This window comes from Ammodytes marinus, assembly GCF_949987685.1.
Source record: "Ammodytes marinus genome assembly, chromosome: 2".
In the NCBI taxonomy this organism is placed as follows: domain Eukaryota; kingdom Metazoa; phylum Chordata; class Actinopteri; order Uranoscopiformes; family Ammodytidae; genus Ammodytes; species Ammodytes marinus.
In genome coordinates this window covers 962740-976683 of record NC_137231.1, presented here as the reverse complement: position 1 = coordinate 976683, position 13944 = coordinate 962740, and the positions used below count along the sequence as shown (strand labels likewise).

Below are 13944 nucleotides of genomic sequence, written 5' to 3'. Positions count from 1 at the left end.
GTTGTCTAAATGAGCTTTTGCATACTCCATGCAACTGTATCTGTGGTGTGGGCGCAGAAAGGGCTTCCTTCTCATCACCCAGCCATACAGATGTTTTGGTGCAAATTGCGCTGAATTGTTGAACCATGTACAGATCTGTATCTATACACAATCTGCAGCCAGATGTTCTTGTAGGTCTTTGGAGGTGATCTGTGGGTTGTGTGCAACCATTCTCACAATCCTCCACCTATGCCGCTCCTGTTGTTTTCTTGGTCTTCCATGCCTGGGTTTAACTGCCACTGTGCCTGTGTCCTTCCATTTCCTGACAACGTTCCCTACAGTCGAAATTGACAATTGAAACCTTTGGGAAAGCTTCTTGTAGCCTTCCCCTAAACCATGACAATGAATAATCTTTGTTTTTGAGATATTTTGGGAGCTGCTTTGATGATCCCATTCTGTCTCAATTCAGCAGAGAGCCAAAGAGAAGTGCAACTTGCATTTAGGCACCTAAAATACCTTTTCTCATGATTAAACAGACATTTCTATGAGGTTCAAGGCTTAACAACATAATCCAACCAATTTTGTGTTTAAAGTCATCAGTTTTACATGCTGTTACATGCATTAAAATCAACAAAACCACAAGGGTTCCCATATTTTTGCACAGCCAGTTTTTCACATTTTATTTTATTTAATTCAACCAAATACTGCTTTTCAAAAAATCTTTGTTTGGAAAACATCCCAGTAGTTAGCTGTTCCTGGTAAATTGAAGACATACCACTTTTATCTTTTTTTTTGTGAAAGCAGAGTCAATTGTAATGCCGGCTGAGAGGGGTTCCCAAACTTTTTCATATGACTGTATATGTTGGACATGTTGGATGCTGTGAGAGTTATTTTGTTGTGTATTAAAGAAAGGTCATTCTAAGTGTAATTTGTGTTAAATATATGTTAATTGAATAACTGGCTAATGGTATTTCTAAGGGGAGGGGCGACTGGCGAGGCCTTTAAAAGCCTTCCAACCACAGTTTACTTGAGGCAGTCAGGCTTGAAGACAGTCAGTGTGTGACTGTAGGGCATTGATCATGGAAAACCTTTTTGAACTATCCTTTTGAATATTTGTTTTACTTTCTTTTGGTCGTCCAGTTTTTGTATCTTATCACTCCTTTTTTGGAAACAAAAGCACCTGATTTCTTTTTGAAATTTAAGCCATCTCGTAATTAGGCAATAGGATTTATGATTAAACACAGGCACCTTACAGCTCTCGTGCTTGGTGCGATACACGGTTGACATTAAAGCAATTGGTCCGGGGACTTCCGGGTTACAGTCGAGCAGTATGGACGCTTGAACAGTGTGCTCCCTAATACCAACACAATAAACTCTGCAAAAACTCGAAAATATAACAAAGAAAGATACATGGACGTTGACAATGAGCGGAGGATCAAAGAAAAACAAGAAGAAGAAAATCCCGAGCGGACAAGGTAAAGAAATAAGTTGTTCTGACGAGGAAGAAGACAAGCTAACTGAACCTGCAGCTATGGCTACACCGCAAGCTAGCTTAGAGAGCATTAGCAAGCAAATCCAAGCCATGCAAAAAGAGCTGAAAATTGACCTGAAAACTGTCAAAGACGAAATCACCACCCAAGTGAAAAACGAACTGGCAGAATTTAAGGAGTACATTTACCAGAAACTTGTCAAAGTAAACGCAGTCGTAGAAGAGCAAAATGACAAGATAGATGCCGCTTTGACTCGCACTGAAGAGGTCGAACAGTGGAGTACTGACGCAAAATGCGCACTAACGGACATACTAAAGGAACAGAAAATAATGATGGATAAGCTGGATGACTTAGAATCGAGATCCAGGCGGAACAACTTGTGAATATACGGCATTTCAAAAGATGCGGAGCTTAGAAGTGAATCGGTCGCGGCGTTTATGGACAAATGGTTAAAAGACGAGCTTTCAATTGAAACAGACCTCCAGATTCAACGAGCCCACCGAGCCCTCGCGCCGAAGCCCAAGACAGGACAACCACCAAGATCGATTATACTCAACTTTCAGCAGTTTAATGTGAAGGAGAAGGTTTTGAAAGAGGAGTGGGGAAAGAAAACGGTCAAGCTCGAAGATAGTAGGATTTATTTTGACCATGACTACTCTGTGAGAATGCTGCAACAACGCAAAGCGTACGTGAACGTGAAGAAGATTCTAAAGGGGGAAGGTATCCGCTTTCAGACACCCCTCAACAGGATGCGTATCCACTGGGCTAGTGGAATGAAGACGTACAGCAGCGCGGAGGAAGCAGTCGGTGACATGCGGAGAAGAGGATATGAAGTAGATGACATCCCTGATACCAGAGGCACTACAGCCCGTGACCGGCTCCAGTCGAGCGGGCTAGAGACGTGGACACGCGCCGGGAGAGAACGGGACCGAACCTCACAGGCAGGCTCACGGGCGAGAGGACGGCTGCAAGAATTCCAACGCGAGGACAACAACGCGAGATGAATACTTGACTTGAAGTATAAATATGAATAACATATCCTTAAATTGCAATACAGGTAAAAAAAAAAAAAAAGTTAGTGTTAAATTCGATGTGACCTAAAGGGATATTGATATCAGTATTGTTGGTTCCAAGGGACTGAAGCACAGCTGCCTACAACATAGCTTAGTATGGGCAGATCTACCCCTTATGGGTTACATCTTACTACTAGCTGGGGGCCCTTCGCTTGTGGATGGCATTTCCCCTCAAATCTAAAGGAGAGTAAACATACACTCAACAAAAATATAAACGCAACACTTTTGTTTTTGCTCCCATTTTTCATGAGATGGACTTAAAGATCTAAAATTCATTCCAGATACACAATATTACCATTTCTCTCAAACATTGTTCACAAATCTGTCTAAATGTGTGATAGTGAGCACTTCTGCTTTGCTGAGATAATCCATCCCACCTCACAGGTGTGCCACATCAAGATGCTGATCTGACATCATGATTAGTGCACAGGTGTGCCTTAGACTGTCCACAATAAAAGGCCACCCTGAAATGTGCAGTTTCGTCTCACAGGAAAATGCCACAGATGCCACAAGCATTGAGGGAGCGTGCAATTGGCATGCTGACAGCAGGAATGTCAACCAGATCTGTTGCTTGTGCATTGAATGTTCATTTCTCCACCATAAGCCGTCTCCAAAGGCGTTTCAGAGAATATGGCAGTACATCCAACCGGCCTCACAACCGCAGACCACGTGTAACCACACCAGCCCAGGACCGCCACATCCAGCAGGTTCACCTCCAAGATCGTCTGAGACCAGCCACTGAGACAGCTGCTGAAACAATTGGTTTGCATAACCAAACAATTTCTGCACAAACTGTCAGAAACCGTCTCAGGGAAGCTCATTGATGGCATTTTGAATGCACAGAGATACCGTGATGAGATCCTGAGGCCCATTGTTGTGCCATACATCCATGAACATCACCTCACGTTTCAGCAAGATAATGCACGGCCCCATGTTGCAAGGATCTGTACACAATTCTTGGAAGCTGAAAATGTCCCAGTTCTTGCATGGCCAGCATACTCACCGGACATGTCACCCATTGAGCATGTTTGGGATGTGCTTGACCGGCGTATACGACAGCGTGCACCACTTCCCAATAATATCCAGCAACTTCGCACAGCCATTGAAGAGGAGTGGACCAACATTCCACAGGCCACAATTGACAATCTGATAAACTCTATGCGAAGAAGATGTGTTGCACTGCATGAGGCAAATGGTGGTCACACCAGATACTGACTGGTTCTGAGTCCCCAGACCCCCAATAAAGCAAAAAAATGCACATTTCAGAGTGGCCTTTTATTGTGGAAAGTCTAAGGCACACCTGTGCACTAATCATGATGTCAGATCAGCATCTTGATGTGGCACACCTGTGAGGTGGGATGGATTATCTCAACAAATCAGAAGTGCTCACTATCACACATTTAGACAGATTTGTGAACAATGTTTGAGAGAAATGGTACAATTGTGTATCTGGAATGAATTTTAGATCTTTAAGTCCATCTCATGAAAAATGGGAGCAAAAACAAAAGTGTTGCGTTTATATTTTTGTTGAATGTATGAAGATTGTTGACATCTCTTTTTGGAGGTCGCTTTTTCTGTTTATAGTTATGTTACCTTATTTTCTTTGTTTGTTACATATGATGTTAAGTGCCTATGTTCATTGCACTGTTAGCCTGAGGGGGAGAAACCACAATGTGAACAAACCAAAAACAACCTATGAATACCAAACAAGAAGGTATTAAAATGTCTTTAAATGTTAATGGCTTAGGAAACCCTGTCAAAAGAGCTAAAATTATAGCTAAAATTAAAAAGGAGAGGACGCAGATTAACTTTCTGCAAGAAACCCACCTTTCACAAACAGAACATGAAAAGTTGAAAAGATTTGGATTTAATAACACTTTCTATAGCTCCCATTCTAATACCCGCAAAAGAGGTGTTGCAATTCTAATTCCTAATGCCACCAAATTTGAATATCAAAAAGAAATAAAAGATACAGAGGGACGTTATATTATTGTAAAAGGAACCATTGACCAAGCTATGGTTACATTGGTGAACATTTATGCCCCACCTGAAAGTGATAAACATTTCTTTAAATCCCTGTTTGATTTGATTGCTGTAGAAATGGAACGTGTATGTATATGTGGAGGTGATCTCAATGTGTTAATGAACTACGACCTAGACACAACTAGTCGTAAGAGAAATAGGAAACCTATCACAAAGGTTGTGAAAAATACATGGGAAGAAATGGGCTTCTTTGATGTATGGAGGGAACTACATCCTCTACAGAGAGACTTCAGTCATTATTCAGCAGCACACTCTGTATACTCAAGAATTGACAATTTTTTTATGCAGAAAGAAGACAGGGTTAGAATACAGGAATGTCAAATTGGAGTGGCCGACTTGTCCGACCATAGCCCAATCTTTTTAAAAATATATTTGAAGTCCAGACGAAAAGATACAATATGGAGATTGAACGTGGGGATATTAAATAACAAACTGGTGGTCGAACAAATCAAAGCTGAAATACGGAAGTACTGAGAGGAGAATGATAATGACGAGACGAAACCAGCAATACTATGGGATGCTCTAAAAGCTGTTATACGAGAAAAAATAATTTAAATTACGAGTAGACTTAAAAAAGAAAAAGAAACTCAGTACAAGTCTCTGTTAGCTGACCTGAAACAATTGGAACAAAAACATAAAGGAAAAAACAGACAAAAAAATAGAACGACAAATGAAAGAGGTGAGAAACCAAATTAATAGAATTCTGCAACAGGAAATAGAGATAAAGGCTAGGTATTTAAAACAAAATTACTATGAATTAGGCCCTAAAGCTGCCAAATTATTGGCGAGAAGATTACGAAAGCAACAGGCAGGGATTACAGTCAATAAACTACGTGATCCTAATACCAACCAAATTAAATATGAACCAAAAGAAATTGAAAATATGTTCAGGGATTATTACAAAGATCTTTATACCCAAACATCAACAACGAATCATAACTAAAACATTTCTAGACTCCCTGGATTTGCCTTCTATAGGTAGAATTCAAAATGAACGCATAACAGCAAAGATATCTACAGATGAAATCCATAAAGCAATAAGAAAATTGAAAACAAACAAGGCTCCAGGTAGTGATGGATTTCCATCTGAGTGGTATAAAAAACTTGAAAATGAACTGTCGCCACTATTACATAAAACCTTTAATTGGACCATTACCAAAGAGATCACTCCCCACTCATGGAAGGAAGCAATAATTACAGTAATTCCCAAACCGCTAAAGGATAAGGAATACTGCCAAAATTATAGACCAATATCAATTCTTAATATAGACTACAAACTTTATACCACTATAATTTCAAACAGACACCAAACAATAGTAACAGATTTGATAGATGAAGACCAGACTGGCTTTGTCTTAGGTTTGACAAACTCAGGATAATATCAGGAGAATACTCCACATTATACATAAAATACAAAAAAATAAAATACCAACAGCATTGATCAGCCTAGATGCTGAAAGGGCATCCGATAGGGTCAACTGGGATTTTCTATATTTAACCTTAGAAAAATTTGGATATAATAAAAAAACAATTCAATGTATCAAATCAATCTATAACAAACCAACCGCTAGAATCAAAGTAAACGGCTCACTAACGGACAGATTTACCTTGGAAAGAGGAACCAGACAGGGTTGCTGTCTCAGCCCTACCTTGTTTGCTCTCTATATAGAACCATTAGCCCAAATGATCAGACAAGAGGATGTAATAACAGGAATAGATATTAATAACCAAACCCATACTATAAGTCTTTTCGCGGACGACGTTTTGATCATATTAAAAGATCCAGTAAACTCTTTTATGAAACTTGTGGAAATTTTAGAAACGTTTGGAGTATACTCAGGTTACAAATTAAACATATCTAAAACTCAAATTCTCATGTTTAACTGCTCTCCAAATGAAGAACTTAAAGAATTGAACTTAAATTGGAAAACCAAATCAATTCAATATTTAGGCATAAGCATAACCAAAAACTTGTCAAAACTTTTTCCGAAACAACTATGATCATATTGATGGCAACATACGGAAAGATATTGAAAGGTGGTCAACTTATCCAATGAGCCTCACTGACAGGATAAATGCAGTGAAAATGAATATTTTGCCACGTTTATTATACTTGTTTCTACCCTTGCCTGTTTGTATACCACAGATCCAGTTTCAGAGTTGGGATAGACTAATATCCAGATTTATCTGGGGGGGAAAGAAACCGAGAATTCGATATACCACTCTCCAGCTGCCAAAAGACAAGGGGGGACTGGCACTTCCTAACTTCAGGGAATACTTTAATGCAGCACAATTGCGTCCACTTATATACTGGTGCAATGTTGATTATATAGCTCGTTGGAAAGACATTGAAATACCTACATCTGGGCCCCTGATACAACCATTCATAGGGCAAAGAGAAATTCCTGCCCATAATAAAGAAGAGGAAGAATTAGACCCAATAACAACTTTTACCTTAAATACATGGTATTCCATTATTAAACAACTAAAAGTGGGAAGGGAACTTGGTCTGTTAAAATGGATAGCTTTTGATAAAGAATTCACACCGGGAATTTCTGATGCCAGATTTAAACAGTGGACTGAGATGGGTATAACGCGCCCCACACACATCCTACCTCTACTGCGCGTCTACCTCGCGTCTGCGTCTGACTTTTGGTCACAGACTGTGAAATCAACGTAGAGCGAGCACACATCCAACCTCAGACGCACTGCTGAGGCGCGTCGGAGGCACGTCTGCAGCGACGCTCCCCTTCACCTCAGGAGGCTCGCCTATTTTTTTCTGAGAGCAGCGCGTCTCTCTCGCGTCTCTGTGCTTTAACTGATAGAGAAATACTCTGCTGACAGTCATACCAGCAGCATTCACTCTAGTTACACGTTTACCCGGTGTGTTTATTTCAAAATAAAACATCCCTCAGTCGTATACGCAAATAATCCCTTTATTTCACGATTTAATTGTGCAATCAAAATCCGAGGGATTTAAAACCTAATTTTCAATTAGTTCAAGCATTTCATTTTTGGATAAATGACACATATAGAGATCCAATATAGTGAAGAAATAAAAAGATCATGATGAGCGCAACAGTTTTCCGTTGCTCTATCTGTGTCTACGGCCTTCTTCTTCCCCGACCACACCCCCCTCTCTCTCTCCCGTATAAATCAGTAAAGTGATTTTTGAAATACTCTGCTGAGAGTCATATTGACTTCATACTGGCAGCTTTCGCTGTAGTTTCACCATTTCCTGGTGTGTCCCCTTCAAAATAAAACTTCCAACAAGCGAAAATATGGCAAAAAAAAGAAAAAAAATGGCAATGGGGCGCACGGATTACTGTCCAGACTCAATATAAATCATATGCATCATAGATGACATGAAAGAACTTAATTTTTAATGGGAATTATCTATGAAAACTCCATGTAGAAAGATAGGGCTTTTAGAAGCAGCGCTGCAGCAGCAGCTGCTGAGACGTTGCATGTGTGTCCGAGAAAAGTCCGAGAGAGGCAGCAGTAAGGTAACGCGACGCGCTCCAGAGGTAGACGCAGGATGTGTGTGGGGCGCGTAACAGCGATATGCAAGGTTATACAAAAGGGTGAAATGAGAAACTTTCAAGATTTAAAAAATACATATGGCTTAGAGAACCAGGACTTATTCAGATTCTTACAAATGAGGGATTACTATATAAAAAGAATTAAGAAAAATACTGATGAGATACATCCTATAGTAAAAGTGTTTGTACAATCTTACAATGATGTCATACCCAAAGCTGTGTCAATTCTGTATTCTTGTTTGATGGAAGCTAAGAATGATTCAACATTATATGTCAAAGCTAAATGGGAAAAAGAACTGAGTGAAGACATCCCGGGCGACATGTGGTTTAATATGTGGAAAATACACCAGACAACTACACAGTCCCATGGATGGAGAGAATTCACTTGGAAAAACCAAATCCATTTCTTTATAACGCCCAAGATTACTAGCAGACAAATGAAAACTCAACAACCCTGCTGGAGACTGTGCAACAGTGTGGATCCAAACCATACACACGTATTTTGGAGCTGCAGTAAAATTCAACCTTACTGGGATCATATCCATGTTGTGCTATGTGAGGTACTAGGATACAAAATCCCCCGAACTTGTCTTGTCCTATACCTTGGACATATAGAAGGATCGGTGCACAAAGGAGACAAATATCTGATTAAGATTCTTCTTGCTGCAGCAAAAAAGGCCATCACAAAGAACTGGCTCCAGCCTGTTGCACCCGACTACAGACAATGGCTCAACATTATCGGTGATATTCAAACAATGGAGAGACTAACATATAGATTAGGGCAGAGCGGTCCCGACCCCACTGCACATTAATGGGGACTTAGTGGAAAGAGTCCACTCCATCAGGTTCCTGGGCGTGCAGATCTCCGATGACCTCTCCTGGACTGTCAACACCACGGCGGTGGTGAAGAAGGCTCAGCAGCGTCTCCATTTCCTGAGAGTGCTCAGGAGGAACAACCTGGAGGAGAGGCTGCTGGTGACCTTCTACAACGCCACCATAGAGAGCATCCTGACCTACTGCATCACAGCGTGGTTTGCAGGGTGCTCTGCAGCAGACAGGAGAGCGCTGCAGAGGGTCATCAACACAGCCCAGAAGATCACCGGCTGCTCTCTGCCTAGCCTGGAGACTATTGCCAGCTCTCGCTACCGCAGCAGAGCTGGAAACATCATCAAAGACTCCTCCCACCCCGCAAACCACCTGTTTGACCTGTTACCCTCCGGCAGGCGGTACAGGTCACATAGAGCCAGGACAAGCAGGCTCAGGGACAGCTTCTTCCCCAGAGCCATCACAGAGACAAATAACATGAAACAAAAATAGGACTACCTGCACACTGGGACACATACTGATCATATTGATCATACAAACTGCCGCATACTGTAAATATTTTACAATCATATTGATCATACAAACTGCTGTATACTGTGAATATTTCACAATCATTTAAGTGCAATACCACTGGAAAAGTGCAATAACTGCTGCTCATGTCAACACGTACATTATATACGGAACAAGTGCAATAACTGCTGCTATTGTTAAATAGATTTACTGTTTTACACTGCTTACAGGTCAACATTTTCTCCCTGGTTGACCTGCCATTTTTGTTATTTGTTTTTGCTTACATAGGTTTGCTGCAGATTCTGTTATTTATGCAGTTATAGATATATATATAGTTTCTTTTTCAATAGTTATATAGTTATAGTTTTATAGTTATAGATATGTATATATATATATATATTTTTTTTTAAATAGTTATATAGTTACAATTTAAATAGGATAGATATATAAATATAGTCTCTTTTTTGTATATAGCTTAACAACATTTCCTTATCTTCTGTTCTAAAAATGTTATATTTATATTGCATGCTGATTGCACCAGAGGAGTGGCACTCAAATTTCGTTGTACAACATACAATGACAATAAAGGCTATTCTATTCTATTAAAAACTAAGGAAGACTCATTTTCTAAAGGCTGGGATAAATGGTTGCTTTACATGTCCAAAAATGAAGAAATGTAAAATATTGTTTATATGTAATGTGAATTGCCCCCCAACAGGCACTGTTCCTCTTTAATTTCCCCACTTTATATATTTCTCTCTAACTTTCTCTCTCTTTGACCATACTCTACATAAAACCAATAAAAGAAAGTTTAAAAAAAATAAAAAAAATAAAAAAATAAAGCAATTGGTCCGGAGACTATTATGCCAGATTAGAACATTGGCCAGGGAGCTGCTGATTCGATTTTGAACTGTTCATGTTAATTTACATTTTTTTATTTTCACAAAGCCATTACAGGACAGGATAATCTCCAAAGAAGCTAACAGTTTACAATTGTGTGTCCCTCAGCTTTAGTGGATATCACCTGCACTCTGTTGCTGCTTAACCCGGACTTCACCACGGCATGGAATGTCAGGTACAGATATACCCAGTATGGCTTGATGATTAATTGATTATACATCTAAGTTGTGATTTGAAACAATGTGATTAGTAAATCGCAAGGCAAAGCTAAAGGCTGCGATTAAGGAATAACATTATGTGATGCATTTGTCCCAGGGTTGAAACAGTTGTGTCAATGGTTTTAAAAATTCTAATAACCCATTCTGGGACAGTCATGCTCACAAAGTAGAAGATGCCCAAGGTGACTGCGTATTACGACCACCAACAACAAACATGTTAAACATGTGGAATATGTTACATTTATGGTGTGTATAAATGAAAATGTCCCAAAACAACTGGCCTGACATGAACTCAATAGAGAATCTATGAGGTATTGTCAAAAGGAAGATGAGACACGCCAGACCAACAATACAGACTTGCTTTAGCCCGCTATCAAATCAACCTGGGCTTCCATAACACTTCAGCAGTGCCATAGACTGATCGCCTCCATGCAATGCAGCATTAATGCAATAATTCATGCTAAATAAGATCCCTGACCAAGTTGAATGGATGAATGAACACTATTTTCAGAATGTCGACATTTCTCTATTATATATATATATTTTTTTTTATTGGTTTTATCTAATATTTTGAAATGCTGGATTTTGGATTTTCATGGGCTGTAAGCCATAATGAACACAATTAAACAAAAAGGCCTAAAATATTTCACTTTGTGTGTAATAAATCTAAAATAAATGAAAGTTTCACCGTTTGAATTAATTCAAGGAAAACATTTACTTTTCCATGATATTCTACACTCAACAAAAATATAAACGCAACACTTTTGTTTTTGCTCCCATTTTTCATGAGATGGACTTAAAGATCTAAAATTCATTCCAGATACACAATTGTACCATTTCTCTCAAACATTGTTCACAAATCTGTCTAAATGTGTGATAGTGAGCACTTCTGCTTTGCTGAGATAATCCATCCCACCTCACAGGTGTGCCACATCAAGATGCTGATCTGACATCATGATTAGTGCACAGGTGTGTCTTAGACTGTCCACAATAAAAGGCCACTCTGAAATGTGCATTTTTTTGCTTTATTGGGGGTGTGGGGACTCAGAACCAGTCAGTATCTGGTGTGACCACCATTTGCCTCATGCAGTGCAACACATCTTCTTCGCATAGAGTTTATCAGATTGTCAATTGTGGCCTGTGGAATGTTGGTCCACTCCTCTTCAATGGCTGTGCAAAGTTGCTGGAGACGGCTTATGGTGGAGAAATGAACATTCAATGCACGAGCAACAGATCTGGTTGACATTCCTGCTGTCAGCATGCCAATTGCACGCTCCCTCAATGCTTGTGGCATTTTGCTGTGAGACAAAACTGCACATTTCAGGGTGGCCTTTTATTGTGGACAGTCTAAGGCACACCTGTGCACTAATCATGATGTCAGATCAGCATCTTGATGTGGCACACCTGTGAGGTGGGATGGATTATCTCAGCAAAGCAGAAGTGCTCACTATCACACATTTAGACAGATTTGTGAACAATGTTTGAGGGAAATGGTAATATTGTGTATCTGGAATGAATTTTAGATCCTTAAGTCCATCTCATGAAAAATGGGAGCAAAAACAAAAGTGTTGCGTTTATATTTTTGTTGAGTGTAATATGAGATTCACCTAGCCTGGCTCCGCCCACCTACCTACTTCCGGCAAAATTTCATTTTCCCTTCAGTAGTCAGTCTGGGGACGGGGTGTATTAGTGGGACCTGTCTGTGTTCCAGTGCATCTGCTCGCGAAAGTATGGACGCCTAAAACCTTTCTCATCCAAATAACTAAACGTTAGGCTCTAGCAAGTTACCGTTGCCAGGTTGCCGGTAGATCCATAGACTACAATATGTAGTGAAGTCGGAAATTTCACTACATATTCCAGTACAACTGGAACGCACCGTCATAAGCCGGCTCATGACACACGTGACGACCAAACGTTATGCGATTGGTTTGCTAATCCAGAGTGGCACTGAGCAGATCCAATAGTTTTAAACTTTAACAGACACCCGCCTCCAAGTGAGTGAACGTTTGCCAATTACAGCACTTCCAGACCTTCTGTACAAATGAAATGAAGTACGATGGTCTGGTAGCACCAGGCTAAGATTCACCTGCTGTGAAGTCTAATAATAATTAAAATTAAAGCAATTATTGGGCCGAGCATTTTAAAGAGGAAAAGGAAGAAACGGAGGATGGCGAATATACAAAGACAGGGCTGTACCCTTATTTTTTTAGGTGGTAGCACTGGTGCTAGCAAGCAAAAAAAAAACTTTTGTAGCACACAAAGTACGAAAAGTATCGAAAACTTGCATAACCTTAACCCTTGCATTTCGCTCTAATTACCTTTGAGCATGTCATCTTGGTCTCATCTGAGATTCTCAATCAATATTATATCCTATTGTGCAGTAATAATAATAATAATAATAATTGATAGGTTTTATATAGCGCTTTATTGCCTAGGCACTCAAAGACGCTTTACATTTCCTGGTTCAATTCGTTCACACTCAGTCATACCGGTGGGGGTAAACTACGAGAGTAGCCACAGCTGCCCTGGGGCAGACTGACGGAAGCGTGGCTGCCATTCAGCGCCAACGGCCCCTCCGACCACCACCTCAAACATACAGCAATCATACACATTCACACAATTACCTTTGAGCATGTCATCTTGGTCTCATCTGAGATTCTTAATCAATATTATATCCTATTGTGCAGTAATAATTGTAGAAAAATTAATAAGGGTGTGTTGTTGTGAATTTTTTCAGCTGAAGGACTAGTTGCGTTTCAAGCAGAACGCTGTGAGCGCTAACTTCCTGTTATCTGCTTCAAAGTAAAAGTGAACTCACGTTTGGCTATTAACATGCTTTTAATGTGAAGGCGCATAGGAAATGGTATGTTTGCACACGCAGTAACTTAACTGCGTTTAATGTAAAAAAGTGCCGTGTCCTCCCGTTTTTTACCGTTGGTGAAGTTTATTAAATGCTAGAATCGCCGCACGAGCATAGATCCTGACCACACATCTTTCACCAGCCAAAGTGGCAGGTGGACTCAACTAAATCAAATCAAATCAAATCAAATCAGTTTTATTTGTATAGCCCAATATCACAAATTGACATTTGCCTCAGTGGTCTTTACATTCCATACAATATGATACAATATGACACCCTGCCCTTACACCCTTAGCTCGGCTGAGAAAAAACTCCCAGTAAAAAACCCTTTACCGGGATTAAAAAATGTTTGAAGAAATCTCAGGGAGAGTTGACAAAGTAAGGGATCCCTCTCCCAGGACGGACATGCTGCAATAGATGTCATAAGTAGAGAAAAAACTGGAAAACTGGAAGAGGACAGACAGACAACCAATGAGCGAAGCATAATGAATTTAAAGATTGAAC

The 13944-nt window shown here is 40.0% G+C and overlaps 1 protein-coding gene across 1 annotated transcript in view; it reads left to right on the top strand.

The window, feature by feature from the left end:
* Window positions 1-13944, top strand: part of ptar1 (protein prenyltransferase alpha subunit repeat containing 1) — a gene marked incomplete at its 5' end in the record, with an annotated part of 121212 nt that overhangs the window by 44499 nt on the left and 62769 nt on the right. Inside the window, one exon of the mRNA XM_080046337.1 lies at window positions 10471-10537. Coding sequence (XP_079902463.1) covers window positions 10471-10537 — 67 coding nt within the window. The remainder of the gene's footprint in view (window positions 1-10470; window positions 10538-13944) is intronic.